The 26,745-nt window shown below is 49.5% G+C and overlaps 1 protein-coding gene and 1 pseudogene across 6 annotated transcripts; one reads left to right on the top strand and one right to left on the bottom strand.

Annotated features, from left to right (window-relative positions):
- Positions 1 to 44: 44 nt before the first annotated feature.
- Positions 45 to 26,373, bottom strand: CFAP70 (cilia and flagella associated protein 70). 5 transcript variants are annotated; one of them, XM_085237634.1, is made up of 28 exons: positions 26,192 to 26,373; positions 25,841 to 25,973; positions 22,750 to 22,936; positions 22,299 to 22,397; positions 21,962 to 22,041; positions 20,769 to 20,945; positions 20,249 to 20,431; positions 19,703 to 19,794; positions 18,530 to 18,629; positions 17,438 to 17,572; positions 15,979 to 16,146; positions 15,671 to 15,751; positions 15,077 to 15,168; positions 12,385 to 12,445; positions 11,111 to 11,302; positions 10,365 to 10,496; positions 9,601 to 9,726; positions 8,962 to 9,095; positions 8,769 to 8,884; positions 8,432 to 8,608; positions 7,445 to 7,555; positions 6,951 to 7,039; positions 6,116 to 6,268; positions 5,202 to 5,363; positions 4,700 to 4,789; positions 3,543 to 3,644; positions 3,295 to 3,342; positions 45 to 183 (listed from the first exon to the last, which is right to left on the bottom strand). In XM_085237634.1, exons 2-28 carry the CDS (start codon positions 25,967 to 25,969, stop codon positions 103 to 105), a joined length of 3,297 nt encoding a protein of 1,098 aa, XP_085093760.1. In that variant the 5' UTR covers positions 25,970 to 25,973; positions 26,192 to 26,373; the 3' UTR covers positions 45 to 102. The 5 variants fall into 5 exon arrangements, with proteins under 5 accessions (XP_085093760.1, XP_031411663.2, XP_085093762.1 ...); XM_031555803.2 differs by having other exon boundaries at positions 15,077 to 15,165; XM_085237636.1 differs by lacking the exon at positions 5,202 to 5,363.
- Positions 55 to 3,742, top strand: LOC146543262 (endogenous retrovirus group V member 2 Env polyprotein-like; annotated as a pseudogene). The gene is made up of 2 exons (XR_014886823.1): positions 55 to 189; positions 1,516 to 3,742. The product of XR_014886823.1 is annotated as an endogenous retrovirus group V member 2 Env polyprotein-like (transcript).
- Positions 26,374 to 26,745: the final 372 nt, after the last annotated feature.

Raw genomic sequence — 26,745 nt, 5'->3', positions numbered from 1 at the left:
GAGCCCGCGGTAACGGGGACGCAGCAAGGAGCGGGAGCCGGGAGTTAACGGTAATGGCTGTAATGGCAGCGCGCCGGAGCCACGCGTGACCGCGTGACCCGCTCAGAAGGACGGGTCGCCGAAACCGAAACGCTGCTGGGCGGCGTGGAGCTCCTGCAGCAGGGTCGAGTCCTCCAAGCCGAGCTGCGGGTGAGTTAGGGAATGACAAAAGTAAGCGATTAAATGTTCTTCGCTCCGCCAAACCATCCCGAGTGGCAAAAGAATTGCGGGATGGGAGCTCCGCAAGACCCACTAGGATTAGCGTTAGAAAAGGATCGCCGAGGAATAGGTGATGGGAAGCTGAGGCTGTTCCGCCTGCAGCACAGGGCAGAGACGTGCTAAGCTCACGAGAAAAATCAGAGCCAGAGGATCTTTTAGACCACGATCAGGGTAGTCCCAGGGTAGGGGACCCCGAGAGGAGAGAGGAAGATCGCTGGGGGAGGGATAGCCTTTCTCCGGCAGAAACCCCAGCTGGCTCCCTGTAGCAGCCAGGACCAGGAAGAAACGGGGGACGCTCGTGGCCCCTTTGGGAGGGGCGGTGGGACAGATGGGGCACGAGTATTGATTAAAGTTTCACTCTCGTCGTATGTTTTAGAGAGCTGGAGGAAGATAGTTAAGGATTATCGTAGCGATCCAGTAGGAGTAGCTTGTCACTTCAGTATCTGCTCTTACAGCATAACCCAGACCTGAGTGCTGTCCAGCTGCTGTTGGGTTCCATGACTGAGATGCAAAGGGACCTAGTTTTAAAGGCGGCACAGGATCTAAGTGAGAATGATAAACGGGGAAGGCATGAAGACATCAAGGATCATTTTCCAAGGCAGGATCCTCATTGGGACCCGGACACTACAGGGGGAAGGGATTGTCTGCTATCTTAGCAGGAATGGGTGATAAAAGGAATGGAAGAGCTATCTCCAAGGCAGTTAACTGGGCTGCATGATGTGCAGGAAGGCAAAGCCTGAAGGAAACTCCTTCAGAATTTCTGGATAGGCTAAGGGACACGATGAGGAAACAAACTTCCCTAGACCCGGCATCAGAAATAGGCATTCAACAACTTGTATGTTACTGATAGGAAATTCAGCAGATCAGCATGCTATTGGGCACTGACTGGCAATTACATACACCTTATAGGCTGCAGTCAAGTGGCCAAGTGGAAAAGATGAACCATCTGATCAAGCTTGGCCAAGAGGCTGGGATTCCATGGCCACAGGCACTGCTTCTGGCACTTTTAAGAATTCGGACTAAACCCTGAACCAAGGAAGGACTGAGTCCATCTGAAATCCTTTATGGAAGAGCATACCCTGTGCAGAAGGGTACTTCAGAACAAATCGGTGAGGAACTTTTGAGCAGGAATGTAATTAGCTTACAGAAACAATTGAGAAGCATTGAAAAGGCTGTGTTTAATACTAGAGCACGGGGTCTGGATAGCCCAGTGCACGATGCATTACCTGGAGATGATGTATGTTAAATCCCTCTCAGATTCTCCACTGGAACTGCGGTGGGAAGGACCACGTCCAGTACTTCTCACTACACACACGGTTGCCAAGTTAGAGGGACTGACACCGTGGATCCGCTCTACCCGACTAAAGAAGGCACCTAGACCCCAGTGGATGGCAGAGAAGAAAGGACCTCTTTGGCTAACACTTAAGAAGAATGTATAAGCTGTGTGTGATAACTAGCCTGCTAGGAATTGCTGTGGCATGGAAGGATAACAGCTACCCGAATGTCACTCAGGCAATGGCCCAGAGTCTCAATCTGACGAACTGCTGGGTTTGTACAGCAATGCCCAGGAATGGGAAAATGGAGCTTCCCTTCATAGGAATTCCCATTCCTTATTCAAACTGGAGCTGGCCATATGACAATTTCCAGGTTCAGCCTCTTTCTGGGAATGACACAGTATGTTGGAAGGTACCAGAAGAGAAATGTTTGCCGGGACAGTCCGAAACTAAACTCCCTAGTGGAGAAACACTATGCTGGGGAATGACAACCCACCCGTTACCTTCCCCACAAAGCCCAATCCCTGAGCATGTGTGTTATAAGAACAGTACCTTTCCCCGTTACGAATTACAAGCACCACCCTGGGAAGCTTTAGTGCTGGAAAAAGGGCAAGGGGAAGTGAGTATGGGGGAATTTCAAAAGTTAAATGCCACCAAATGTCCAGGGGATAACCGATGCCCCCTCCCAGTGGTGACAGCGTTAAACCATAGTTCCTGGTTCGATTTTGGGTGTATTCCTGATGGACTGTGGTGGCTGTGTGGAGACAGACGTGCTAGGAAATCGTTACCACAGAGTTGGAGGGGCACTGATACCCTACGTCTCCATACATAACCGTACTAAACCCCCAACAGGAGTTTTAAGAGCCCTGGGAAATTAGTGAAGAGGGCATCAAATCCTTTGGTAGAAAAGCCTGCCGGGTTCCATAGCTTTGCTAGATGGTTCATTCCATCTCTTGGGGTAAGTGAGCTGGAGAAGGCAATTGTTAGTATTTCAACCACCTTAGAAATAACAGAAAATGCAACTGCTGATGCAATCAGGTCATTTCAAATAGAGGTTTCGACGCTTAGTAAAGTAGTACTGCAAAATAGAATGGCACCAGACCTCCTAACTGCTAAAGAGGGAGGAGTTTGTGTTATAATTAATCAGAGCTGTTGTGCTTATGTAGACAGGACTCAAAAAGTCGAGACGGACCTACAAGCCATACAAGAGCACTTTAGACTGCTTCATTAGGTATTGATGGATGATACCTCGTTTGGGTTTACAGAGTTATGGGAACAGCTCACCAGTTGGTTACCTAATTTTGCGTGGCTAAAGTAACTCTTTGTGGCTTGTATTATTATAGTCATTGTGCTCATTTTAATTGCGATGAGACGTCTATTATGGATATGCAAAACTTCTGGGGATAGTTATGAGGAATGGAAAAAGCACAAGCTAAGGCAGAAAGTAGAAAGTGGGAGTTCTTTCAAAACTTCCCTTTTCCCGAATGGAGTAATCTAGCAAAAGAATTTGCTAGGTTCAAGAAAAAGGGGGTTATAGAGATTAATTCTGCAAATCACAGGGAAATTGCATCAGGCATCCCACGAGTGCTGAGATCCCCCCCCAGGACCCCCGCAAGAAATGAGAATGGCTCCCTCCATGCTCTGCTCTTAGCAGAACCAGCTTAGAGCAACAAGAGAGGAGCAGCCATGGCTGGGGGGCCAAAAGAAATAGCCCAAGCTCACATCACACATGGAAGGATGAGAGTTTGGTGCCCACACTCACCTTTGTGGCATATTTGTAGCACTGCTCTGCCTCCAGCTGCCGCCCTCCCTGCAACATAGGAAAGGAGGGGAAAAGGGGAGGGGGGAAGGAGTGGGCTCAGGGAGGTCCCAGCAGGCACTGATGAGCAGCAAGGAAGGGCGCTGCTTGTGCCATCTGAGCACTGCAGTGACTGCTCCCCCAGCCATTTGTAGCCCTGGGATACAAACGGTGTTCTTCAGGCTCCCCTGAGGAGCTGGCTGGGCACTCACCTGCAAGCAGACAAGGGCCAGGTAAGCCCACACTTCAGCATTACTGTTATTTAGGGCATTGGCTTCGGAGAGAGCATCCTCTGCTTCCACCATCTCTTCCAGCTTGAGGGGAAAAGAAGAGAAGTGTGAGAAAAGGCAAACAGCAGACAGAAATGGCTTCACAACTGAGCAGGCACCTGTTCCAGCAGCCAAAAAAACACTACAGATGAAGCATCCAGCATGACTGCTGGCACTGAGCTACCCTGATAGGGAGGCAGGGGCTGGAGGAAACCAACAGATTGGGTACCGACACCTTTGCCTGCAGGAACCAAGCAGTCCAACCCCATCGTGAGCTCTCAGGACCTGCTGGCATGCATGTATCATTCAAAACATGACTCTGGTCCTGATGCCTCTTCCCTCAAAGGCTCCCTGGAGGCAGGAGGGGCTGCAGCCAGCTCCCAGGACACCACTCAGCTCCCTTGTTTTTGGGGTCTGCATCTTCATGGGAGGCTTACATTTGTCCAAAGGGGAAACAGTGGAGCTTGAGTTCCTCTGTTTGGCTCTTTCAGCCAAACCCCTTTGGAGGGAGCATGCAAGGTGTACCCCTGGGAGACACTGCGCTGCTGGTGGCAGTGTCTGGGTGTCCTTGGCAGCCCTTCAGAGGTGCTGGATTCCTCTGGGCAGGGAAAGCACCGAGATTCCTCACTGCTGACAGCCTGCTCAATCCTTTGTGGAGATGTGCAGAAAGTTAAGAATCATAAAATATCCAAGTTGGAAGGGACCCACAAAGATCATCGAGTCCAACTGCTGGCTCCACACAGGACCACCCAAAAAAATGAAACCCTATGCAGGTCATGTGCAGGCAGGCACTCAGGGCAGAGCTCAGGCCCAGATGATGTGCATGCCATGACGTCCTGGGGCTGAGAGCCCTGGCAGTGGGACAAGGAGGGGAGGGACGCTGCCCCTGGTGCAGTACTGAGGCTGACTGTTCTATTTTCCACCTCCCATACAAGCAGCCCAGGGTGCCACCCTGTGACCATGACAGTGTACAGCACATGACAGCTTCCAAGAGCATCGGTTTCACAGAGTTAAGCATCGAATAAAAGCAAGCCTTGCACACAGAACCAGACACAGCACAGATGATGTGAACTTGGGATCTCACACCTAATGGCACTTACCCTATAGCAGGCAATTCCCACTCCCAGCCAGGTGAGACAGGATGCAGAGCTCTTGCAGGCTTGCAGGTAGATCTGTTTTGCCTTGCCATACTGCCAGGAGAGAGATGATCACACTGTTCCCTGCATCCCCTCCATACAGCCTCTCACCTCAGGAATTTGCCCAACACCCTATCCCTGCTGGGGCTCAGACACCTCACTGCTGGGAGGCTGAGAGCTTTCCCACTGCCCCCAAAGCTCTGTGCTGCCAGGAACTAATGCAGTAGTGTAAAAGAACAGCCTCATCAATACAATTTGAGTCTCAGCAGCACCCTGAGACTCGAATCTGGCACAGAGGAGTAGGGCTGCTCCATGCTCCAAAGACTTCAGCACTCTGTAACGTTTTGCTGCACTGTTGCATCTCAGCTATAGCTACAGGTAATGGTGTTCTGGACCTGGGATCTGGCATCTACTGCTACTTGCTTTGTGGAAAATGCCCTACTTCCACTCCTGCATGGCTGCTCACCTCTTTGTCTTCTAGGTAGATGGAGCCCAAGTGCAGATAGACAAAATGCATGTCTGCAGCATCCTCTACAAAATTGACAGTTCGCTCGTAGCACTCCTTTGCCTCCTGCAAGTCTCTCCTCAGGTAGCACAGGTGTCCCTTCTGAGCCCAGACATTGGGATTCTGTGCACACAAAGCCAAGAGTGAGACGTGGCTTGGAGACAGGCAGGAGAGAGACCTGGAGGAGGACCCCTGTAATCAGCAGAAGGGGGGAGCTGACAGGCATTTGATGAGAGCAGGACAGGCTCTACGTATGGAATAAAAATCAAGTCCTGCAGGCTGTCTGCATAACACCATCAATAGAAGCACCCTCCAGCCTTCCCTGCAGGATATCCTGGCCCATGGAAGGCTCCCAGGTACCATGAGTATGCAAGCAGCATTTGGAGATGGCAGCTTTAAAGCCTCTGCACCTTCCATTCAACCTGACTCTGAAAAGCTGCCTTCTCTCTCTGCTGAATAGCGACCTTGTTCCCCATGAAACAGGGGCTGAGTCACAATGTAGGGAAAATGGATCAGGATATAGAAGTTCAAAGGAAAAAGAAAAGCAGACAATGCAGAAGAGGAGTCCTCACTCAGAAATGCTGCCTGTCTGTGTGTGGAAGATGACAGACAGCAAATACAGACAGCTGGGTAATGAGGAGGGCAGCGCTGCAGCCACAGCCTGGGGTGGTTAATCAGCTGTGATTGTCTTCCCCCAGAGAAACTGCACTTGGGCTACAGATTAATATTAGAATTGCTCAAGTGGAAATGAAACATGGACTCTAGATTCTCACACACACACACACACACACACAACACAGGTGGAGTCTGCCGCAGCATTCAGCCTGTCTGCTACTTTGGGACAGCATCCTGCACCTGCAAACACAGAGGATTACCAGGAAGTCAATCCTAATGGCTTCACAGAGACACTCTTCGCATTTGGAGAACTCTTCCTTCAGCAAGCATGTCTGGGCCAACGTCAGGTAGTAAGCACTGGAAGGGCTTCCCTGCTGGCTCAGCAGCTCGTGGGCAAGTGCCATGTGAACAAACTGCAAAGGAATGGCACACCAGCGTGAATGGGGGAGCAGGCAAAGGACAGGCATCCCCAGGAGGACACTGCTCCTGCCCTGAGTGCTCTTCAAGGAGGATTGGCTTGCTCGTGTTTGATTTCCACAAACAGGAGACGAGATTTTTTTCTTCCTCCTCTGCTTTGAAAATTTACTTCCCATTACTTTTAGGTCTGTTTTGCTTTAAGCAGCTCTTTCTGCCACGTAAAATGAAAGCAGACAGCTTAATATGGCAGTCAGAGAAGTGTCATAGAGATGGCTGTGTGGAACAGGGACATCCCACAAGTGACACAGAAATTGCTCTGACATAAGCAAATGTCTGAAAAAAGAAATACTGCTGTACTGGAAGCATCACAGTAATGCTTCTCATCTCTGGATGTACAGAGGGCACCCTGTACTGTCTGGCTTGGCTGCTCCCTCCACATCCATGCAGTCCCAGAGCCCTGTCTGCCTGAGGTATCTTCATCCCCAAGCAGCACTTTGGTCTGAACACTTTTGGCCTGGCCTTGGGTTTGCATTTCTGGGCAGTGCTTTTGCTGCTGGAGTAGCATCAATGTGTTCTTTAAGCCCAAGAGGGGCCTTTTCTGGAGCTTGCCAATTCGGTAGTAACTCAGGGAAGGAAACTGCAAATCCCTTCCCTCCCTTCACTCCATGTTGAGCTGACCTGGATGGCATTGAATTTCATCAGGAATTCCACTGCCTTCATGAAGATTGTGCAAGGAGATTCCCTGCGTCCTGAAACAGGGGATGCATCTGTAAGAAAACACATCTCCATCAGTCCCAAACTGAAATGAGAGCAGGGCTGAGCCCCTAGCAGGGACAGAGGAATCCCAGTGACACAGTGACCCAGAAGATGGCAGGGGAGGCTCCAACAGCTCTTAACTCGGCATTTTCTCCTGAAGGGCCTCTGTTTTTATGGATGTGAGAACAGAACAGCCCAGTGGAGCCATAAGGCCCCAGCACTGCCATCTCTTTGCCATCCACAGGAGAGCAGAGCTTTGCTCCAGCTAAGGGGAAAGAACAAGGCTTGATGTCTCACCTTGGCATCAGGACAGCCACAGCCCACTGCTCTCAAGTTATTTCCCTCCCTGCTGCTTGCATAAAGCCATCTCCCAGCCCTGGGCTCTCCATCCCACGACCAGTTTACCACTCCCTGACCTTCTGAGGCTGTCTCCGATGCTGGAGCCTCTTCCTCGGGTGCCATAGAAGCTAGGGCAGGCTCCTGCCCTGTCTCTGGCAGCTCGTTGGCTGAGCCATCTGGAACCCCCTCTGCAATGAGACCCCCAGCAGCCGTTAGGTGCGAGCAAAAGAGTTTGCCCTAAACTGGCCATTTTGGAGCAGAACTCCAGAGAAATAGGAAAAGAGAAAACACACAACAACCATCAGATTTCCATAAATAGGATGAAAATAGCTTGCAAGAGGTAATACCTGGCTCTGGAGTACAAGATTATCATACGAAGCTAGAAACAGATAAAAATGAGGCAATATCCCTTCCTCTGGCATATGACACTGGAGGCCTGCCTGCAGCACTTTGCTTGGAGTGGTGATACTGTCAAAAATAAAGCTAATCAATCTTTTCCACAGCCTTGCCAAATATTTAGGACTTGGGACAGAAAGCCCTGGCTTGGGGTGAAGCTGGATTGACAGAGGCCCCAGAGGAAGCCCTCAGCTCAGAACTGCCTCTGAGCAGCTGTTCTGTTCCTTTTGAATTGGTCAGACTGCGCATTCCAAGCTGTATTGGAAAGTCACAGCAACAGCTTTCATGAAAGCTAAACCTGGACAAACATAAATTATACCAGTCACAGTGGCAGCCCTACCCTTGAAAGGTGAATTTGCTCTCCCCAGTCACTCTGGTCGCTGCCCACACATCTATTTATCACCACTGGGCTGGGCCAAAAAAATAAATGCAAAGACTGGTCCTTCTCTTAGGCTCTGGATAAGATCAGCTGTATACCTGTATTTCAGCCTCAGCGTTTAAAGCAGTGTACTTGCCACTGTTGTCTCTGGCATAGTTCATAGTGTGTTCAAGCTCACCACCCACCGCTGTGTCCTTCACCCATCGTATTTCCCCTTTCAGTCTCACTGTTCTGCCCTGAGCCCCCTCACTGTGGTATAAAGGCACCTCCTGGTTTTGCTAGGAGTTACCTGGCAAGAGCTGTTCTGGTCTTAGACTGGAAGACCTCACAGACGTAGCACTGGTTTGCTTTCTCCCTTCCCCAGAGATGCTTCTCTCCCTGGCCTGCTGTGCTTGGAGTTTCTTCTTGGCTTCACGGAAGGCCATTTCTGCCTGAATATAATCATTCTGCAGCTCACAGAACAAACCTATCAAATACAGAAATAGCAGCATGAGCAGAAATCTAGCCCTCAATAAAATCTTTCCCTTAGTCCTCAGATTACAGCAGTGGGGAGGAGCAGCAGGAGAAGAAGCAAGGCTCAGCTCTACAGGAATGCCTTCAGCACACAAGCTGGCTTGCTTTTGTACCTGAAAGCGTCCAGGCTACGATACTGGATGGCTCCAAGCAACAAGCATCCTCAAAGAAAATCTCTGCCTCTTCATAGTGCTGCAGCATGACTGCCACGATCCCACAGAGCAGCAAGCTGAGGATAGGAGCAGCTCCCCGTCAGCAGCATGCAGGATACCCATCACCTTCCCACCCTCTGGGAGCACACAGCACCTTCTCACGTGATGTGGGTTCAGAGAAAGAGCCTCCCGGAAGCACTCCTGGGCTTTGAGGGTGTCCTCTAGCAGGAGGCAGAATGCCCCGTAGTCCAGCCAGTACTGGATGTTGTGCTGGTCCTGAGCTATCCTCTGGACATAAGAGATCAACATTGGAGGGCTATTACCATCAAGCTCAGCACACACAATGCACTGAGAAGACAGCTTTGCTACAATCATAGCTTTCCTCGGCTGAGTTTAGCAACTATTAAGCCCTTGTCTATCACATTCTAGGGTTTCCCTTAATTGGGAATTTTTAATTGGGATCACACTGAGCTTCCTCTAAGCCTCCTTCACCTATCAGTATCCTCCAGCTTAAGCTGGCCTTCTCTTAGCCACCTGATTGAGAACCCAGTGCCCCCAGTGCTGACCCAGCCTTTTGGACTGGCTCATCCCATTTCCATTGGCCTTGAAACTGAAGAATTCAGCGACCTGGCCAGCTGCTGCCTCACATCCTCCAGAGAGCAGCATCTCCCTAGGAAATCCCTCACACATTCAGAGTGAGTATCCTGCTCGTGTTCACCTCCGCCCCGATGGTGGTCTGGCTGCCAGCCCAGATACATGGGATGGGGACAGGGAGGGACAGGGGCTCCTTTACCTGCTGGTGGTAGAGCGATGCCAGCTTGTAGTCCTTGTTGACTTCAGCCTCACGAGCAAAGAGCCAGAGCTGCTCGTCAGTCATGCGGATTCGAGGGGCAGGAGAAGAAGCCTCTTCATACAGTAGCTAAGAAGTGAGAGAGTTAGCCCTCCCCAGGGTAAGAAGGAGGGTATGAACACTGTGTGATCTCATGACAGTAGCAGTCCCCAGCCCAACACTACATGGAGCACACCTCGGCACAGCTAGGGCTGGGTGAGTTGGAAAGCTGTTCCAGCCTCCAGCTGTTGGGGGCACAGCCTTGCAGTCCTGTGAAGCCATACCATCCCAGGCACTTCTACCACAAATGGAAGAGGTAATACCCATCATCTGCAGTTGTGGCAAATAAAAGTATCGTTCAGATCAAGAACACTTTCTGCTTCCTTTGAGGTGTCACTAGTGACCTCAGCTCAAACTGGAAGGCTCTGCCTTGGGTGTGGGGGGTAGCAGATGGTAGAGACGCAGCCACCCTCATCATGAGCCAGCTACAGCAGCTGTTACCAGCTGTATTTCACAAGTTTCACCGACTGGATTTCACAGCAGCGGGGTATGGATGCACCAGATCCTGCCTCTGCACGTGGCTCAGGGCCCGTATGTGCAGCAAATGGAAGCACAAGCCTGCAGGTGTCTTGAAGGCAAAAGTACCTTCACTAGAAATGGTGTCTAGCTCTTGATTCACAGTGAAGCTGTATCCCAAATTACCCATCCCAGCCAGTGTTTCTCCCTACCTGGTTCAGGGCAACGTGCATCTGATCCACAAGGTACACATACAGCTCACTGAGAAACGCTTGGAACTGCTCCTGGGTCTCAAATGCTGTGGTCTTCAGGTATTTTTCCCTCACAATCTTCACTACAGCATACTGTGGAGACATGTAACACTTGAACATGGCAGGTGCCCTGAACGCTCCATAATCATAACAATACAGAGCCATAACATGGATTGTCATAGAGAATATCCTGAGTTGGAAGGGACCCACAAAGATCATGGAGTCTAACTCCAACTGTCTGAAGCTCCATCTTAGTTCTAAGGAAAAAATCCAGCCCAGCATTTAATAAAGATAAAAAGCAAAACAAAACAAGCAGGGATGAATTCCTTTCCCACCTCTCTGCCCTTGCTTTCCTGACACACAGGTGCCCCTTTAGGGATATGTGAAGAGGCCCCTTCTCCCTTGGGAAGGCTGAGAGTGTGTAGAGCAGTCAGTTTTGTCTTCATCGGGATACAATATGGGGCAAATGGATGTGATCAGCTTTGCAGCCTTCCCTGATGACAGGAAAAGTTCTCCCATGACCAAAGCAGCCTGCTCTGTCGGGAAAAAACTGGCCTTCCCTACATCTCTGCAACAGCCTTGGGTGACAGGAAGGGATTCTGTAGCAACACATCATGCTAAGTTATCAGTGTGGAGCAGCAGTTCCTCACTGAGAAACCGCCAGGACAAAACGAGCAGGGAAGTGAAACAGCACAATGGATCCCTGCCTTTAGCTGTTCCTTAAAAGCAAAATATTTCCCAGAGCTATTGAGCTCAAAGTTGAGCTGACGCTTCTGTTCCTCCAGGGTTTGATGGTCTGTTGCTCCTTGGTCTGGCGGCTGCTTTCCAAACAGCTCGTGATATTCACTTAGGATGGCAACAGCAATGCTTGCGATGTGCTTGTGATAATCTTCCACAGCCTAGGAAATAGGGAACATCAAGAAGTAAATAAGTAATCAGATTTCAAAAGTCACTTATGCCATCAACCTTGAAATGTGTTTTATTTGCCAGAGCCCACGCCTCCCATTAACTCCACCTGACTCAAGTTGCAATTAGTCTGTCACACAGCCTTTCCTGTCCATGCCTCAAGGCTGCAGAAATATCTGCATGTAAATACAGAAGTGTTCCTTCATAATTAGATATTGTTCCTGCTACATTTTTCAATCAGAATCCACTGTCTCAGTCCTCGTTGTCTCTTCTGTAGCGATATAACTGGCTGCAAATAAACTGTATCTCATTTGCTGAGAGCTCTTTAAAGCCACAGGCCAGTCCCCTCCCCCCAGAAGGACCTGTAATATCCATAATCTCAGTGGTAGAAGCTTCCATGCACGGCAGTAATCAAAACGTATCACTCTGTGCACTCCAAACAGTCCAGCAAAAATCAATTCTGCAGCAGTACTGGGGTCAGCTACTGCAGCACTGCTTCGTCCCCCACTGTTGCTTTGAATTTCCCATCAGCCAGGGGCCATCTGAGGACGTGCTCCTTCTATGGCCGTCCCGTACCTACAGAAAACCAGCCGGTGTTCTCCGATCATTTTCTGGGGTCAGAAAGTTGAACATGCAAAAGTCCTAAAAAAAATAATCCTGGGGGCCCTGAGCGTGGCTGGGGCTGATTCTGTTCATATTTGTCTGGGCCTGAAGAAATACACAGAACAGTCTGAGGCAAGAAACTGTTGGGACTGCCCAGAGACAAACAGCTCTGGTACCTCTCTCCTCAGCATCATTCACTTTCAAACACCCCCACACTGCTGCTTTCTTCTCTGCTGTTTCTAGATCTCTCTCTTTTTAAGGGCTGCAAATCAAGTAACAGCCCAGAAATGATTTCCCAAGGCATAATACTACAAAGATACCACATCCTGAAGTTTTCTGCATGCTTCCTCTGCAAATCTCATCTGTGTGTTGCTGCAGGGCTCAGACTGAAGATGAAAATCTCTAAAGTGAGAGGGATGAGGATAGAATGAGGTGGCAGGGTGTTGATGAGGCCATAGGCTCCTGCACGTACCTTCTTGGCTCCTCCAGTCCGGGGAGGCAGCGGAGGGCGAGGGGGAATCATCTCCTTGACCCTGTCAGTGTGAAGACAGAAGAGATCAGCCTGACACCCTGTCAGCACTGCCTGGTTATCTCAAGCACAGCCAACCTGCAGTGTGAGGGCTGCAGGCTGTCACGCCCCAGAGACACCTTACAGTGAGCAAGGTGCAAGAAACTGAAGGTCAGACCAAGAATGAACTGTAAAGACCAGAGCACCCATATTCAATGCTTGCAGCTCATCATACTGCCTTGAGAGAACTAGCTGCTACTTCACTCCCTGCTGATGATTACACTCCACAGGGATTAGATGGGATTTATTTAGTTATTTTCATCTGGTTTGATGGACCCGTCACACAAAAACTACTGGAAAACTTCAGCCCAGTGGGTAGGGTTAATATTTGTTCTTGCTGGCAATCAAAACCACTCTCCTACAGAAGATGATCTTCTCATCAGGTTGTTATTCTTTTAACTCATAACCAGAGTTCCTGCAGGTGTTCTGGTCTGCCAGAACACCTGCAGGAAAGGTAGCAAAGCTCTGAAGGTAGGAAAGCTCTGAAGAATGGTTATGGTAAACCTGGGCCATCCCACCCATCACAGGTCCTGCATGCACCTCATCCCTTGGCCATGCACTGACACTGTATCACTCCTGTCTGTACCACCACTAGGGTTACAATGACCTCCCAAATTTTGGCCAGAGGTCCTTAGGACTACTATTAAGACTGTACTGAAACCTTTAAAGTCAAAACAGTCTAAATTCACTGGGATTTTATCAAGATTTCCTGTTTGCTGGCACTAGAGCACCTTCAGTCCTTAGAACGCAATCCTGCCACCAAAAAAGGTGTCACATCCTTGTGTTGGCTCCTACACAATCAGCAAAGCAAACTGCTTCCCCCACACCAAAGCTAAATCCTGTAACTCTTCTGTCAGTTTACACAGCTTCCGGGCAGCTGGCTTCCCCAGCTTCAGGTCTCTGACCACTTCTGTATACTCCTCTGAGTATCCGAAAGGTTTCAGTGATGAGACTCAGCTCTCATCATGAACAGTGATGCCCACATGAACAGTGATGTCACAGCCTCTGCTTCTGTCCCCATGGACCTGTCATCCCCCATCAGCTGCTTTTGCCCGTGAGCCTCAACAGGAGGCCTGCAGCACAGCTCCAAAATAACCTTCACAAAGCTGCTGCTCCTGCTGGTCCCTCATCCCACGCAGGACGTATCCCCGCAGGACAAGAATACAGTCATCTAACTCTGCATGAGGCTGCTGTAGGCACTAGGGAAGATGCCAGGTCTGTGGAAAGCTCTGTGACCGTAAGCAGCAACATGTCCTTTTCCTTCTTTTGCACACCCTGCCGTGCTTTCTGATCCTCTTGTTCTGTAGTGCCTCCCTGCAGAGATCTGGCACCACTCCTTGGGAAGCCACTGAGCCTGAACAATGCAGCGCCCACACTCACAGTCCCACTTCAGAGGAGCTCCCATCACTGCTGTGTTACCTCTGCTAGTGGCACAAATGAGAACCAAACTGCTTCACTTCAAGATGAGAAAAAGAAAACTGAGCACAACGGCGACTCAAGCAAAGTAAGAGAGCAGAAGTGGAGGCTGACAGAAAACTTTGAATGCAGTCCAAGAAAGGGAGTTGTGGTTTGCTAACGAGCTACTTATTCAAACCACCTTCCAAGAAATAAGGGGAAAAAATAAAACAACAACAAAAAAGCTGCTGAGCACGTGTGCCAGGATACGTGTATGTGTCATCAGCTGAAGTCCCCCAGGAAAGAACCCTCTCTGCCACTCAGATCTGATTTTCCAGGCTTCCCATCCACAGCTGCACAAAGCAGGAGAGCAAAGAGGAATTACACTGAATTTCTGCAAGCTGCAGTAGAGTAGGAAGCAAATAAAAAGGCTCAGGGGAAAGTCTACTGTAAGGGAGGCTCATTTTCCCTAAACCTGTTTTCTTGGAAAACAGCAGGCAGAACAAAAGACAATACACATACTTCCTGTTGAAAGAATGGCTGCTGCTGAGTGGTTTCTGCTCATATTTCTGGCTGAAAGAGATATACTGCCTGTGCACTATATGGTTTATTCATTTGCTGTATTTTCTCTTTTTTATCCAATAAATTATACATGCTAGGTCTTCCCTAGGTAGCACCACAGCAGGACTACTGCTCTGTGGACAGGAAGCAACTGCCTTAAATTAAACACACAGTGAAAGCCTCGAAGCCTCAGAGATGAGAGCACAGCTCTACAGCAGAAGAGTATGAAAACCAGAGCCCAGGAAATGATAGAAAGTTGTGAGAAAATTTCAGAAAAACAACAGAATGCTATTCTGAAGCTAGAGCAGTGCTACCTTGTGCAGTCCACTGGTGCCTAGCCCTGACCAAGCAGCTGAACATCACGTGCAAGAGGCAAGCACAGGGAGATTAATGGGAAACAAAGCCTGGACAGGAACACAGATACTGCTGTGCAGAGATGCCAGCTCAGATGAATGCAACCCAGGCAATGCCACTGCTGAAGCAGCATGGTGGCCCTGTCCTCCTGATTTCAGCTGGCATTGGATGAAGCCTTCAACTGCTGCTTGCAGAGTATTTCAAAGGGTAGGCACCCTGTACAGCATGGTTTGTGTCCTGCAGAATTGAGCTATTAGCTCCAGAGTTATAGCATGTCTTTACACACCTTTTGGTGAGCTCCTCTTGCAGTCGTTTGGGTACCAAAGCCTTGTCCAGCTTTATCTCCATCACCAGGAATGTTCCTGCTTCAACATACTGCTGTGAAGATAAACATTGCTCTCTCAGTGTTGTGCTATCTCAAGACATTACTGACAAGATGAAAAACTGAACATGTAGCTACAGATCTTCAGCAAATCCTCTTTAAACTGCAGAGATCCTGCTTGCTTTAGAACTTGCACTCAAAAATGATTTACAGTAGAAAAATTCACCTTGAGAAGTCAATCTAGGAAAAAAAAAAATGAGAACACCCAGCCGATCAGTTTGCTTGGAAAATGAAAATGCATCCTACATATTTTGAGAAAGAAGTCACAAAAAGGAAGAAACTCTTCTAAATAATGCCTAATTATTTATAGAGGCTTTCTAGCCCAATGCTAGACTTTCCTCCAGCTGGATGTCACTGGAAGAACTCCAGGACAGCATCTGCGTAAAACATCCCTTGTCTCCAGCTCACTCTTAAATAATTTAATTACGTGAAAGGTGTGAGACACTGATGCAGTGATGGTCTAGCAGTCTTTTCTTCTCTTTGGACATACAAAATTACCTTTCCATCAAGGCTGAGAGATGTGACACTTGCAGCTTCTTCAGCAACATCTGACGACTGGATTTTTGGTGCACTGGATGTCTATTGAAAAGCAAGAAAAGACATCTCAATTTCAGATCCAAACCTCACGCCCTCATAAATTTAGGATGCGATCACGTTGTACATTTGTTCAGATAGCATTTACTGAAATTTCAAGGTGATGAGCATCCCTCAGCTGGCTAAGGCAGTGCAGCATCTGTCCCCGATTCTGATCACCTCTGATATAGACAAGGACCAAGCGTGTTGCAATATGCGTCTCTAGACCTCACCCTTCTGTAGAATTCCTGTTCTCTGGTCATCTTCTCCTTATCTTCCCTTTGGGCCTTACTGGGAACAGCTCTGGAAAGAGATGAACTGGTTCCTGGAGTGCCTAATCCTTCTTTAATCAAACTGATCTGTGGACGGAGATCCCGCAGAACGCTCTGCTGTCTTTTAGTCTGAAGGGGGTAGAGGGTGGAAAGAAAAGACAGAAGTGAGAGAATCAAAGGACAAGGCATTCCTTTGCCTTAACCTTTCACATCACAGAATGCAGAGTCTAAATACATTAAGAAACTCTGCAACCTCATCCTCTCCCCACAGGCAGTTAGTTGCCTGTGCTCAAGGCCAGCTGACACCACGCAGCTGTACAACCTCAGGTCTGACTGCTAAGAAAAGAGTGCTTGAGAAAGCCTCACTGGAATCTCCTTGCTCAAAGGCTGCAATTTCACTGGGGCGCTGTCCCAGGGTTCCTGTATGAGTTCAATCCTTGGTCTGCCTCACAGGCATGGACTTGCCTGGTGATGTGAACTGCTAGAAGCAGTGGCTACCCACCCCAGGTCTGCCCTGCATTGTGTTTTGGGTACCCACCCCAGCCCGCCCTGGGGTGACTCAGCTTCCAGCCTGCTTTCCCAAGCAGAGTAATTTCCCTGACAAACCTGCAACTTGCTGGGACCAGGTTTTTCACTCTGCCTGTTCACACACTCTGTGAGCACCCAGGCAGGGCTCCCTCCCAGCTGTCAGCATTACAGGAGTTGGGCCAGCAAGAGCTGAGCCGTGTGGCAGGTTCTGCTTTTTCCCCCAGCAGCTGGCACCCAGCAGCAGCAGGGAGGCACGGAGATGGACTGTAGTTCCCCCTACTCCCATGGCATGGGCAGCAGCACTAAGGGAATGCGGGCAGTGAAAGCAAGCTGTGCATCTGCCCTCCTGAAACAAGTTCAGGTCTGTTTCAGGAGTACTGTGGGAAAACGGAGACGTAACTGTCACTTTTAGTAACAAGGCGAGGGGGGGGAAAGCTAAAGACAAATAAACCTCCACGAGCTACAGCTGAAAGAGCTCCAGTGACAGCTTTTCTGGTTGTTGCCTGGGGTAACGCTATCCTTTTAGAGCCACTGTTTGCTCTTCCCAGCAAAGCAGTTCATTTGTCCGTGTTCCTGAGTGGGGAGTGAGATCAGCTCTCCTTACTCAGCTGCTGACAGAGAAGGGAGTGCACTGAGATCCAGAGCCTCCCCCAGCCCCTAAACCTGCTCACCCACACCCAACAATCACCTGCCTTCGAGAAGGCTGCACCTAGCAGTTTGTGTCATTGCTCTCCAGCGCCAGAAGAGCAGTGAGCTCTCAGAGCTGGCCTTTGAGCACCTTTCTGCCCATCCTTCCTGCTCCCAAACACCACGCTGCTCACCCTGCCTGCACCCATCCTGCACAAGCAGCTGCAGAGGTGGCACGGAGCCTGGATGTTTCACCAGCTCTCACCTTCTCCAGCACCTCACTGTCCTGGTAGGCAAAGACACGAAAAGCTCCTCGGATCCGCTTCACGCCAGGGCACAGCAAAGGCATCATGTTGACATATGCCACACCGTGGAAGAAAATCTGCCTGTCCTCATCTCCCTGGAAACACAGATCAAGGCATTGAGATACTGAACAGACTGTTATTCTCTTAAGGAAACAAGGTCACCGATCCCATTAAGAAAAGGCCATGCAGCAAAGCAAAGCACCTGACAAGCCAGGGGCTCTGTCACTGGCACGCAGCCAAGACAACCCAGACAAAAACACCGGAGTCATTCGATACGTAGAATATCAATTTTATTCCAACCCCAGCAGGGCAGCTGTTCTCTCCAATGCCCACACCATGCCACTCCTCAGCGCAGTCTTGTCCTGATACAGCTGCCAAATTACCAGCCACCTGGTTAGGAATCCAAATGATCCTACCGGTGCTGCGAGCATCTCAGTTTGATACAAGTCAGGTAGCGACAGGGGCCTGAGTGCCTAGGCCAGCAGCAGACAGTCAGGGTAAAGTGAAGTATCTCTGTCACAGCTGCAAAATGCTGGCACCGGTGGGCTACGAATGAGACTTACCCCACCTTACACGACTTTGCCCTGGAACATATTAGGGACTCTCACAGAACCACCTGTCTGGAGCAGAACCATTAGCAAAAGAGCTCTTTCTTTGTTATGTCACTTCAGTTTAGGTGCAAAAACGCAGCTTATTTACACCCACGGAAAGCAGGCATGAATTTCTTCAAGATGCTCAAAAAAACCCAAAACCGAAACAACATTGGCTGAAGATAAGCTTAATGAATTACTTCACTTCTCAAGAAGTGCCCCCTCCCTGACCCTTTTCTACCAAGCTACACGCCTGTAAGCTTTTAGGAAAAAAATCTCACCCTCCTTTGTTTATTTAGCAGCTCTATAGGGCTGATTAAACCCTTCACAAAGCCTCCAGCCCTCTGACTTGCTTTGGCCGGTTCAAGGCTGGTTTTGGTGTAACAAAGGCGTGGAAAAAAAGTGCTCAATGACACAACGCTGCTCCACAAGCCATAGCAACATGTCCCTTCCCACTTTTACCTTGTCAGCTTTGCTGGTTTTCCCTTTGCTGGACGAGGTCACTGGCATCCTGCAGACCTCCACAGGCCAGTACTGGCACTCCGCAATGCGCTTCTTCAGGCTGAATACAGAGGAAGGCACTGAGAATTTGCAGAAGCCAAGCTCTCCCCAGTTAGCCACGCTGTCCTCCCTTCTGTCCCAGCAGTCCCAAAGCCCCCCACCTGGCTTCACATTGCCCCACTCCTACGATAGAGCAACCAGCATTGCACCATTGAAAGACATGAACTTTAGGAAGACCTGGGACGTGTTCCTTTCCATCCACTGCTATATGCATTTATGGCACTACCAGTATAAAATGTTTGTGAGAGCACCACACACAGTTTCTCTCTCCTGGTGACATCAGAATTGAAGCAAAAAAAAAAAAAAAAAAGGGAAAAAAGACACATGATTAATGTTAGTATAAATCCAAAGCGGATCCCAGGCTGAGGAGTATGTATGCATGTGGGAGAAGGGGAACAAAACCCCAACAGACAGAAAGGAATATTTCCACATGAGCAATTCCTTGGCTGTGAAATGCATAGCCATGGTGAAGCTGAGGCCAAGAACGTTGCAGGAGTCAAAGAGAAGTGGGATGCCTATCCTGATCTTGAGCATACCTAGAGCTATTAAAAGTTCTGTTTATCCAATAAAAAAAGCAAGTGAAGAGTGCCCATGTAGAGTGAAAGGATTTTAATATATTGGGAATTCAACAAAACTCAATCAGCAGCTAAGAGGAAAGCTGTGTGGGTTCACCATGACTGCCCCCCTTGCTTCAAACCTTCAGGTGACAGTGGTGAAGAGGTCATGGGAGGGAACACAGCTGTCATTAAGTGTTTGCACTGCAGAAGGAACAGTAACCAGCTCCAACTGCTGGCAGCAAAAGAGATCATTTACAGCCTGAAGACAGCAACTACAGCCAATTCATCTTCTCCCACCGTTGCAGAGCTAAGTTGCTGCCAGCAATTAAAGGCAGTTAAAGTGCTCTCTTGCTACCACGAGCACTTCCAGCCAGCAGACAGCATAGGAGATGTATGGCCACATAAGAGGTCTAAGAATGTTTGTGCATTGCTTCTCACTGCCCAAGATAGGTCACTAAGAGCATTCTTGAGCAGTTTCCCTCATCGCTCAGTGCTGGGAGATTCTTGTGCCCCTTACATGAGTACTGCAGCAGGATCCAGGTAACAGCGTTTTTCTGTGTCCCATACGATTCTCTGCATGCTTTCTGCCTGGATCCTAAACTTCCTGTCCTGGGAGATGTAGTATATGGTCAGGAGTAGTATATTGCCAGGAGAGCCAATTCCACAGCCTGCATCATCCCCAAATCACCTCCCTAAAATGTTCCCTGGGATAGAACATGACTCAGAGAGGTGTCCCACTCACCCAACATGGGTTAGCAGCCACAGCACGAGGAGCTTGGCTCACAAAGAGGCAATACAAAGCCTCAGCCCAGCAGCTCGGGACTGAGGACCAGAGTTGCCACATGCACCCCTGGGAGCTCTACTGCAGTGTGTTTGCATGCCTGTGGTAAGCCAGCATGCTTGCTGGCTTGCAGAAACACCTCTGTGCCCAGACACTGCACACAGAGCTGACCATCCACCTTCCCCCCCTCCTCCTGTAACGAGTTTCTAAAAGTCTTCATCAGTGCCTTCAGGGAGGCCTGACGGTTCTCTTCCAGCCAGAACACTGCCAGCCCTTCCTCACCTTTGTCTTGTTGAGCTCTCCATCCTCATCCTCATAGGGACCACCAAGAATGAAGGAGTTGGGTATGTTCAGAGCACCGGGGGCCATGATATTAGCAAGAGACCATTTTTTGGGTCGGGGTAGTGCTTCTTTTTCACCACCAAGCTTCAGGATGCCATTCATGAAGAGCAAGGGGACTTCTTTCTAAAGAGACACGAGAATGAAAAGACTTCTGCTTCCAACATGAGCAAGAGCAAGTGCCAGCTGCTCCAAGCTGTGCTTAACAAAGCAAGGAAGCAGTGCAGGAGCCTGGCTTGAAGAACACACTCCACCACATGCATACAAAGAAGGGAGAAAAAAATCATGGCGTGGAAAAAAACTGCCAGTTTCAACCCAAATCTTACCATTCAGTCTTTTATCTGTGTTAAAGAAACACCAGGGCTGTACTCCCATGGGCCCACTCATTTGTTCCACGGTGGGGGACAACAACCTGCTCTGCAGCAGCCAACACCCCCCTAGCTGTGCCAGGACCCAACCTCACCTTCCCAACTGCTGGTACTTGCAAACAAGCCATGTAGTTTTGCAATGGTCCAGTGGGAACAAATGCTTCAGGGACTGAATAAGCTGCCTCCAGAGTGACACTCAGGAAATTACCATCTGACAGCTGACTTGCAGAAAGGAGGGGCTTTTTGGTGCACACAGACACTTCAAGAGCACACTGTGGGAAAAAAATGATTTAAAGAACAGCTAATAATTAGACAAGTATAATTCTCTGCTCTTCAAGGAGAAGCAAACAGAAACCCAAAGCTAGAATGTGTAATGTTATCTTATTCCTCGCTTCAGATGTTAAAGAAAACAGACTGGCACAAGAAAGGAATTGCATGGTCAATCCTTCCTATGTCCGAATTGTGATATTTGCGTGTTCACATCAGAGCCTACAGGAGGCACAGCATATGTATAGTCAGGATCTCTGACAGAGAAAGGAAAAAAGAACACCAGGGATAGAAAACAATGCTCGTGATTCAGAGCATGTGAAAGCTGCGGCCGTACTTCAGCTCTGCCCTGTCTCCATGCACTGTGTACAGTCATTAGCTACCTGCCCGGCCCCGATGGGTGCTGCACAATGAAAAGCCAGCTGTTCAGCATTTGTCATCATCTTTCCTCCCTAATGGGTGGCCCCATGCCTTGCTTAATATATCATTTAAATACAGGAGTGCAAATGCAGCAGCAATCCACCTTCTTCACTCACGGTGGTAAGTAGATGGAGACTCGGGAGCAAAGTTAGACATTTTTCCAGTCTCTTACTTCATTCCCTGTTTTATTCGCTGGGTACTTTTCAATCTGCTGAATGAATGAGGGCCTTGCAGGAAAGGCAGTTGGAGGTTGTGCAATAATAGACTGTGAGACATTTTATTCATAGAAAGGAAGACTAATGAAGTTGGGCAGGTAATCCTGCCTTTGCCTTTTTCTGATTTTTCACTATGATTTCTATCTTGAATATTTTTTTCCAAGGCAATTTGGTGGCTGCACACATTAGCATTTCCTAGCACGACCTCACCTATCATAAGCACCTTGGGACAGACGTCAATGGGAGTACGAAAAGCCTCCAAGCTTTTAATATATAGGGCTGTAATATATCTGTGACGAGCTAGGTGGCTGAGTAATGCTCGTCTGCCCCATTAAAAAGCAGCAGAGAGCCGAATGAGCAAAGGAACAGTTCCAAATTCCACATACCTTGGCCTCCGGGTGAAGGCTTTCTGATGGAGAGGTAGACACTGCATACAAAGGAGCCAAGACCGTAAATGAACACTGTCCTGAGAAGAACCAGCAAGGAGGAAAGCATACAGTGAGACCCTCTGCAGAAAACCACAGCCTTAAAGTTGTGCTGCTGCAACTCCTAAAGCTGAGCTGCTGCTGCCATCCCCTCTCCCCTTTAGCCCCAGCTTTCTATAGACTAAGAAGTCAATTTTTGTCAGGAGGAGGTTATTTATGATGAGGAGTCTATGAGCAAAGATCAGTAGTGCCAGGGAGCAGGAAGCATTTACAGAAGCTGTGGAAGTCCATGTTGTACCTTGTAGCAGAGGTAGAAGGTCCAACACAGCTTGGCCAAGCGGCATGGTCTTCTCCTCCTTCTGTTTCTTCTCCTTTTGCAACACTTCTATCACTGTCACTATAGAGAAAAATAGACAGGAGCTGGCAGTGTTTCTCAGAGAGCTTCAGAGAAGTTTGGAGCAGTAAGTTCTGGCAGGGGCTGGAAAGGGTCTGTGTCAGCTCCAGCACGTGCTCCTGTATCACCTCACATGGCTGACAAGAACAGTGAAGCCAAAGGGCCAAGCCAGCATGAAAGGGGATTCTTCCAGCTGGCACAGAGCAGAACAGAAGGGCTGAGATTCCCCCACTGCTGCTGCTTAAGTGCTATTCTTGAACATGTGACTCCTGCAGCAAGAAGGCAGAGCGCAGCAGCTGCCAGCACCACCTCCATCCTCCCCTCCAAGGGGTGAGAATCTGCACCAGGTACTTACAAAGTACAGGTTTTTGTGCAATGCTGACCCAAGAGTTGGGTCCATCAGTGCTGTATTCAAAGCTGGCCGTGAAGTTATAGTTTGCTGTCCCGTTTGGTGAGACATCAGTCTTGGAGGATTCTCCCAGGATCACTCCATTGTACTCCACACGAACCAGTGTAATCGACGTGTCACTTTTGATACTTTTCTATGAAACACAGACAGATAGCAGATAAAGCAGTTGGTCTGCAACAGAACAAAGTTACCTCCGGGAGGGAGCTTCAGTTCCCCAACCTGGACAGAGCACATGGGTGAGACTCTGGTTGTTCCACTGCAAGAATGGGGAAGAAGCACAGATCACAGCTGTGTTGAGACCTGTCTTTGGGAAGGACATTTCCTGCTCCACCACGCTGTGATGCCTCAGGGATTAAGAAGGGGATGAAAGTCAAATCTCAAGCATATCCAAAAACATCCCACTGATACAGCACTTCCAGGAAGGCTGGGATTTTTGTTGTGTCCTAAGAAGGTTGTCTCTGAGCTGCACGGCTGAACTCACATGGCTGTGTAATCACATGGCTGCAGCAAGCCCAGAAATCAAGTCAGGGCTCCAGCAAGCTCTTTGGGGAGCTCTGGAACATGCTGCTAAGTCAGTTTTACATGATGATGTAGATGGGATGAAGAGGTCAAAGTTTTAACACGTCTCCACAAAAGGCCACAAACACAGGTGAACAGGCATGGTGACAGCACAGCACCTCGCAGCCACACACCCAGACAGCCCTGTGCAGCAGGCACTTCTACTGCAGGGCAAGGAAGAGATGAGACAGCAGCTACAGGAGGAGCTGCCTGCAGGAGAAACACATTTCCCTCTTCCATCCAGAGAAGAGTGGCCATCCTTCCTGCACGCAGGGACCACTGTAACCAAACTGAGTGTTTCTTTCATCCTCAGCAGCAAGGATGCCTAACCTGCAGGGCTGGGCCCTGAGCTCCTGCTCTCCATGTCACTGGGTTAATTAGCTCCATGTTGGCTTTTGTACAAAATGAGACTTCATTCACTTGGCTTTAATTTTCCGTCGTGCCGACTGTCTCTTTGAGCATGCATTATGCGAAAGGCTAAACAGAAGAATCCAATTAACCTTTCCCATTAATTATCTTATTCTCCTCTACAACTCTAATTAAACAGATTCCATGTTTAACATAGTTGGACCTTTTCCACATTATTGCTATTATTGGATGTTTGTAAGCCTCTCCCCTTTAGCCATAGCCTCTACTAAGACAAAGCAATATTCCAGACACAATCAGACCACTGGTCTATTATTTTCAGCATGGTTTCCCTCCTTTTTACCTTTTAATTCTCACCTAAAGTGCTGTTTAGCGCCTAACAGTGCGAGAGGGACTCAAATACTGCAACAGTAATAGATATATATATATATATATATATATATTTTTTTTTTTAGATGCTTTTGATTTGCTTTTTCTATCTGCTGCAAGAGCTGAGGTAGAGATTTCCATTTCTCTTCTTGCAGCTGTAGCAGAACAGCAAGCATTTCCTCCTAAATGCCAGTTCCTCTAGAAGACTTTAAGAACAGCTGGGCTTATCACACAGCACATGGAAATCACAGTAGTTATGTATTAGTCTAAATTAGGTCAGTCTTGTACTGTAAATGCACTGGAGTCACCACTTTTTGAAATCTAAAGCCACTCTATTTATTTCAACTCAATTGAACACTGTGGTAGCTGGGCTGAAAATCTGGCTTTATACCCCGGGACAGGTCTTTTTAGGCTTATTTGTCTCATCAAATAGCTTTCACTGTGCTTTCCTTAAAAAAAGCAGCCATTTACAGAGAGCAAGGCAGGGAATGCACAGAGAGACATTTCAAACCAACAAAACACCAGAGCATCTCTGGACTGCTGCTGAGGAGGTGTGTTCCCGAATCTACGAGAAGCACAAGCCTTAGAATCATAGAATCATTGGTTGGAGAAGACCTCTCAGATCCCCAGGTCCAACCCCAAGCCACCCCACCATACCCACTGACCAAATCCCTCAGTGCCACATCCCCACGTTTTCTGAACCCCTCCAGGGATGGTGACACCCCCACCTCCCTGGGCAGTGCCACTGCATCACCGCTCTGTCTGTGAATATTTTTCTCTCAATATCCGATCTGAACTTCCCCTGGTGTAATTTAAAGCCATTACTTCTCATCTTTCAGTCTGTGAGCCCTCAGTGTGGGGCAGGAGCCAGGGGCCAACAGCCCTCCTTCAGACCCGCCACCTCACATCCGCTCCAGAGTGGGCTCACAGCACAAAAAGTCATACAAATCACAGAACGGCCCGGGTTGGAAGGGACCTCAAGGATCACGAATCTCCAACCCCCTGCCACAGGCAGGACCACCAACCTCCCCATTTAATACCAGCCCAGGCTGCCCAGGGCCCCATCCAACCTGGCCTTGAACCTGCTTTGGCAGGGGGTTGGTCTCGATGATCTCTAGAGGTCCCTTCCAACCCCTACAATTCTGTGAACACCTCCAGGGATGGACGGGGCATCCACAGCCTCTCTGGGCAGCTGTTCCAGCACCTCACCACTCTCTCTCTAAAGAATTTCCCCCTGACATCCAACCTCAATCTTCCCTCCCTCAACTTCAAACCGCTTCCCCTTGTCCTGCTGTTATCTACCCTTTCAAAGAGTTGATTCCCCTCCTGTTTGTAGGCTCCCTTTAGGTACTGAAGGCTGCAATGAAGTCACCCTGCAGCTTCTCTTCTCCAGGCTGAACAAGCCCAGCTCCCTCAGCCTGTCTTTGCAGTGGAGGTGTTGCAGCCCCTGATCATCTCTGTGGCTCCCCTGGACCCTCTCCAACAGCTCCCTGTCTTTCTTGTCCTGGTGGCTCCAGACCTGGACACAGCACTGCAGATGGGGCCTCACAAGAGCAGAGCAGAGGGGGACGATCACCTCCCTGTCCCTGCTGGCCACCCCTCTGCGGATGGAGCCCAGGATCCCCTTTGCTTTCCGAGCTACAATCACACACTGCTGGCTCATGCTCAGTTTTTCTTCAACCAGGACCTTCTCTGCTCAGCTCTCATTGATTAAACCAGCTGAGATATTCCAGAAGAGCTTTACCAGGTCCTGAGCCTTCACCACAGTGATCTGTACCACGTTTCTCAGTGATGGCAGCGAGTCGGGAGCAGATGCAGATGTATCAGGAGGGCAGGATGCCTTGGTGGCAGATGGCTCCGCTGGGACCTCCATGGCTCTGCAGGAAGAAGAATGAGAGGAACGCTTTCTCCCTCAGCTGTGACAGGAGGGTCTGCCCACCCTTCTGAGGTGGAGGAGGGACACGGGCCCTGCCGACCGCCCATCCCTCAGCTCAGCCCCCAGACCTGCAGCCCACAGGAGGGCCAAAGGCAGCAGAGCCCTTCCCAAGACCTCAGTGCGGGCTTCCTGCAGCCCCCCGTGCCCCAGCGCCCTTACCGCAGAGCCGGAGGAGCCGGGAGGAGACCTGGGGGCGTGGAGCGGCCAAAGAACCAACAGGAGCCCTAGGAGCCGGGCTCGGCGGCTGCGGGACGCGAACCCGGGTCCTCACCTTCCTCAGGGGCGGGCGGCGCCGCGTCTGGCTTTCCGTAACCACGGCAACCCAGCTTGTCTCGCGAGATTGTCAACATTCGCGAGATTTTAGCGCAGGGGAGCTTGTTCCAATCTCGGCGCCATCTTGGGTGCGGGCAGCCTTTGCCAGGCCCCTGTGGGGTTGGGGCCGTCTCCCCAAACCAAATGTCAGCGTGTCCCCAGCACCCCCAGACTAATGCGCATCCTGTTCCCTGCCCTAGCAGTAGCCAAAGTGCCTGCCAGTCACTCAACCTCACTCGTGGTTGGCCAATGGAGACCCTCAGCCCCCCTGCTCTGTGCCCCTTGGGGTGAGGCAGCGCCCTCCTCTAGGCATGGGTATCCAGGAGCAAAGGGCCAGGACGGCAGGAGAAGGGCAGTCTGCCATCACCCTGCCGCTTTCCCACATCCCTCCCCATGGGGGT

The sequence above is a fragment of the Meleagris gallopavo genome, chromosome 16, assembly GCF_905368555.1.
Source record: "Meleagris gallopavo chromosome 16, MGAL_WU_HG_1.1, whole genome shotgun sequence".
Lineage (NCBI taxonomy): Eukaryota > Metazoa > Chordata > Aves > Galliformes > Phasianidae > Meleagris > Meleagris gallopavo.
The sequence above is the reverse complement of the archived record's forward strand: the minus strand, read 5'-3'. Positions and strand labels throughout refer to the sequence as shown.

Coding starts and splice junctions, on each gene's coding strand:
- CFAP70 (XM_085237634.1), bottom strand. CDS start 25,969: ATGGAGGTCCCAGCGGAGCCATCTGCCACCAAGGCATCCTGCCCTCCT. Junction 9,096..9,600: donor CATCGCTCTACCACCAGCAG/GTAAAGGAGCCC, acceptor TCTTATGTCCAG/AGGATAGCTCAGGACCAGCA. Junction 8,609..8,768: donor CGTAGCCTGGACGCTTTCAG/GTACAAAAGCAA, acceptor TGTATTTGATAG/GTTTGTTCTGTGAGCTGCAG.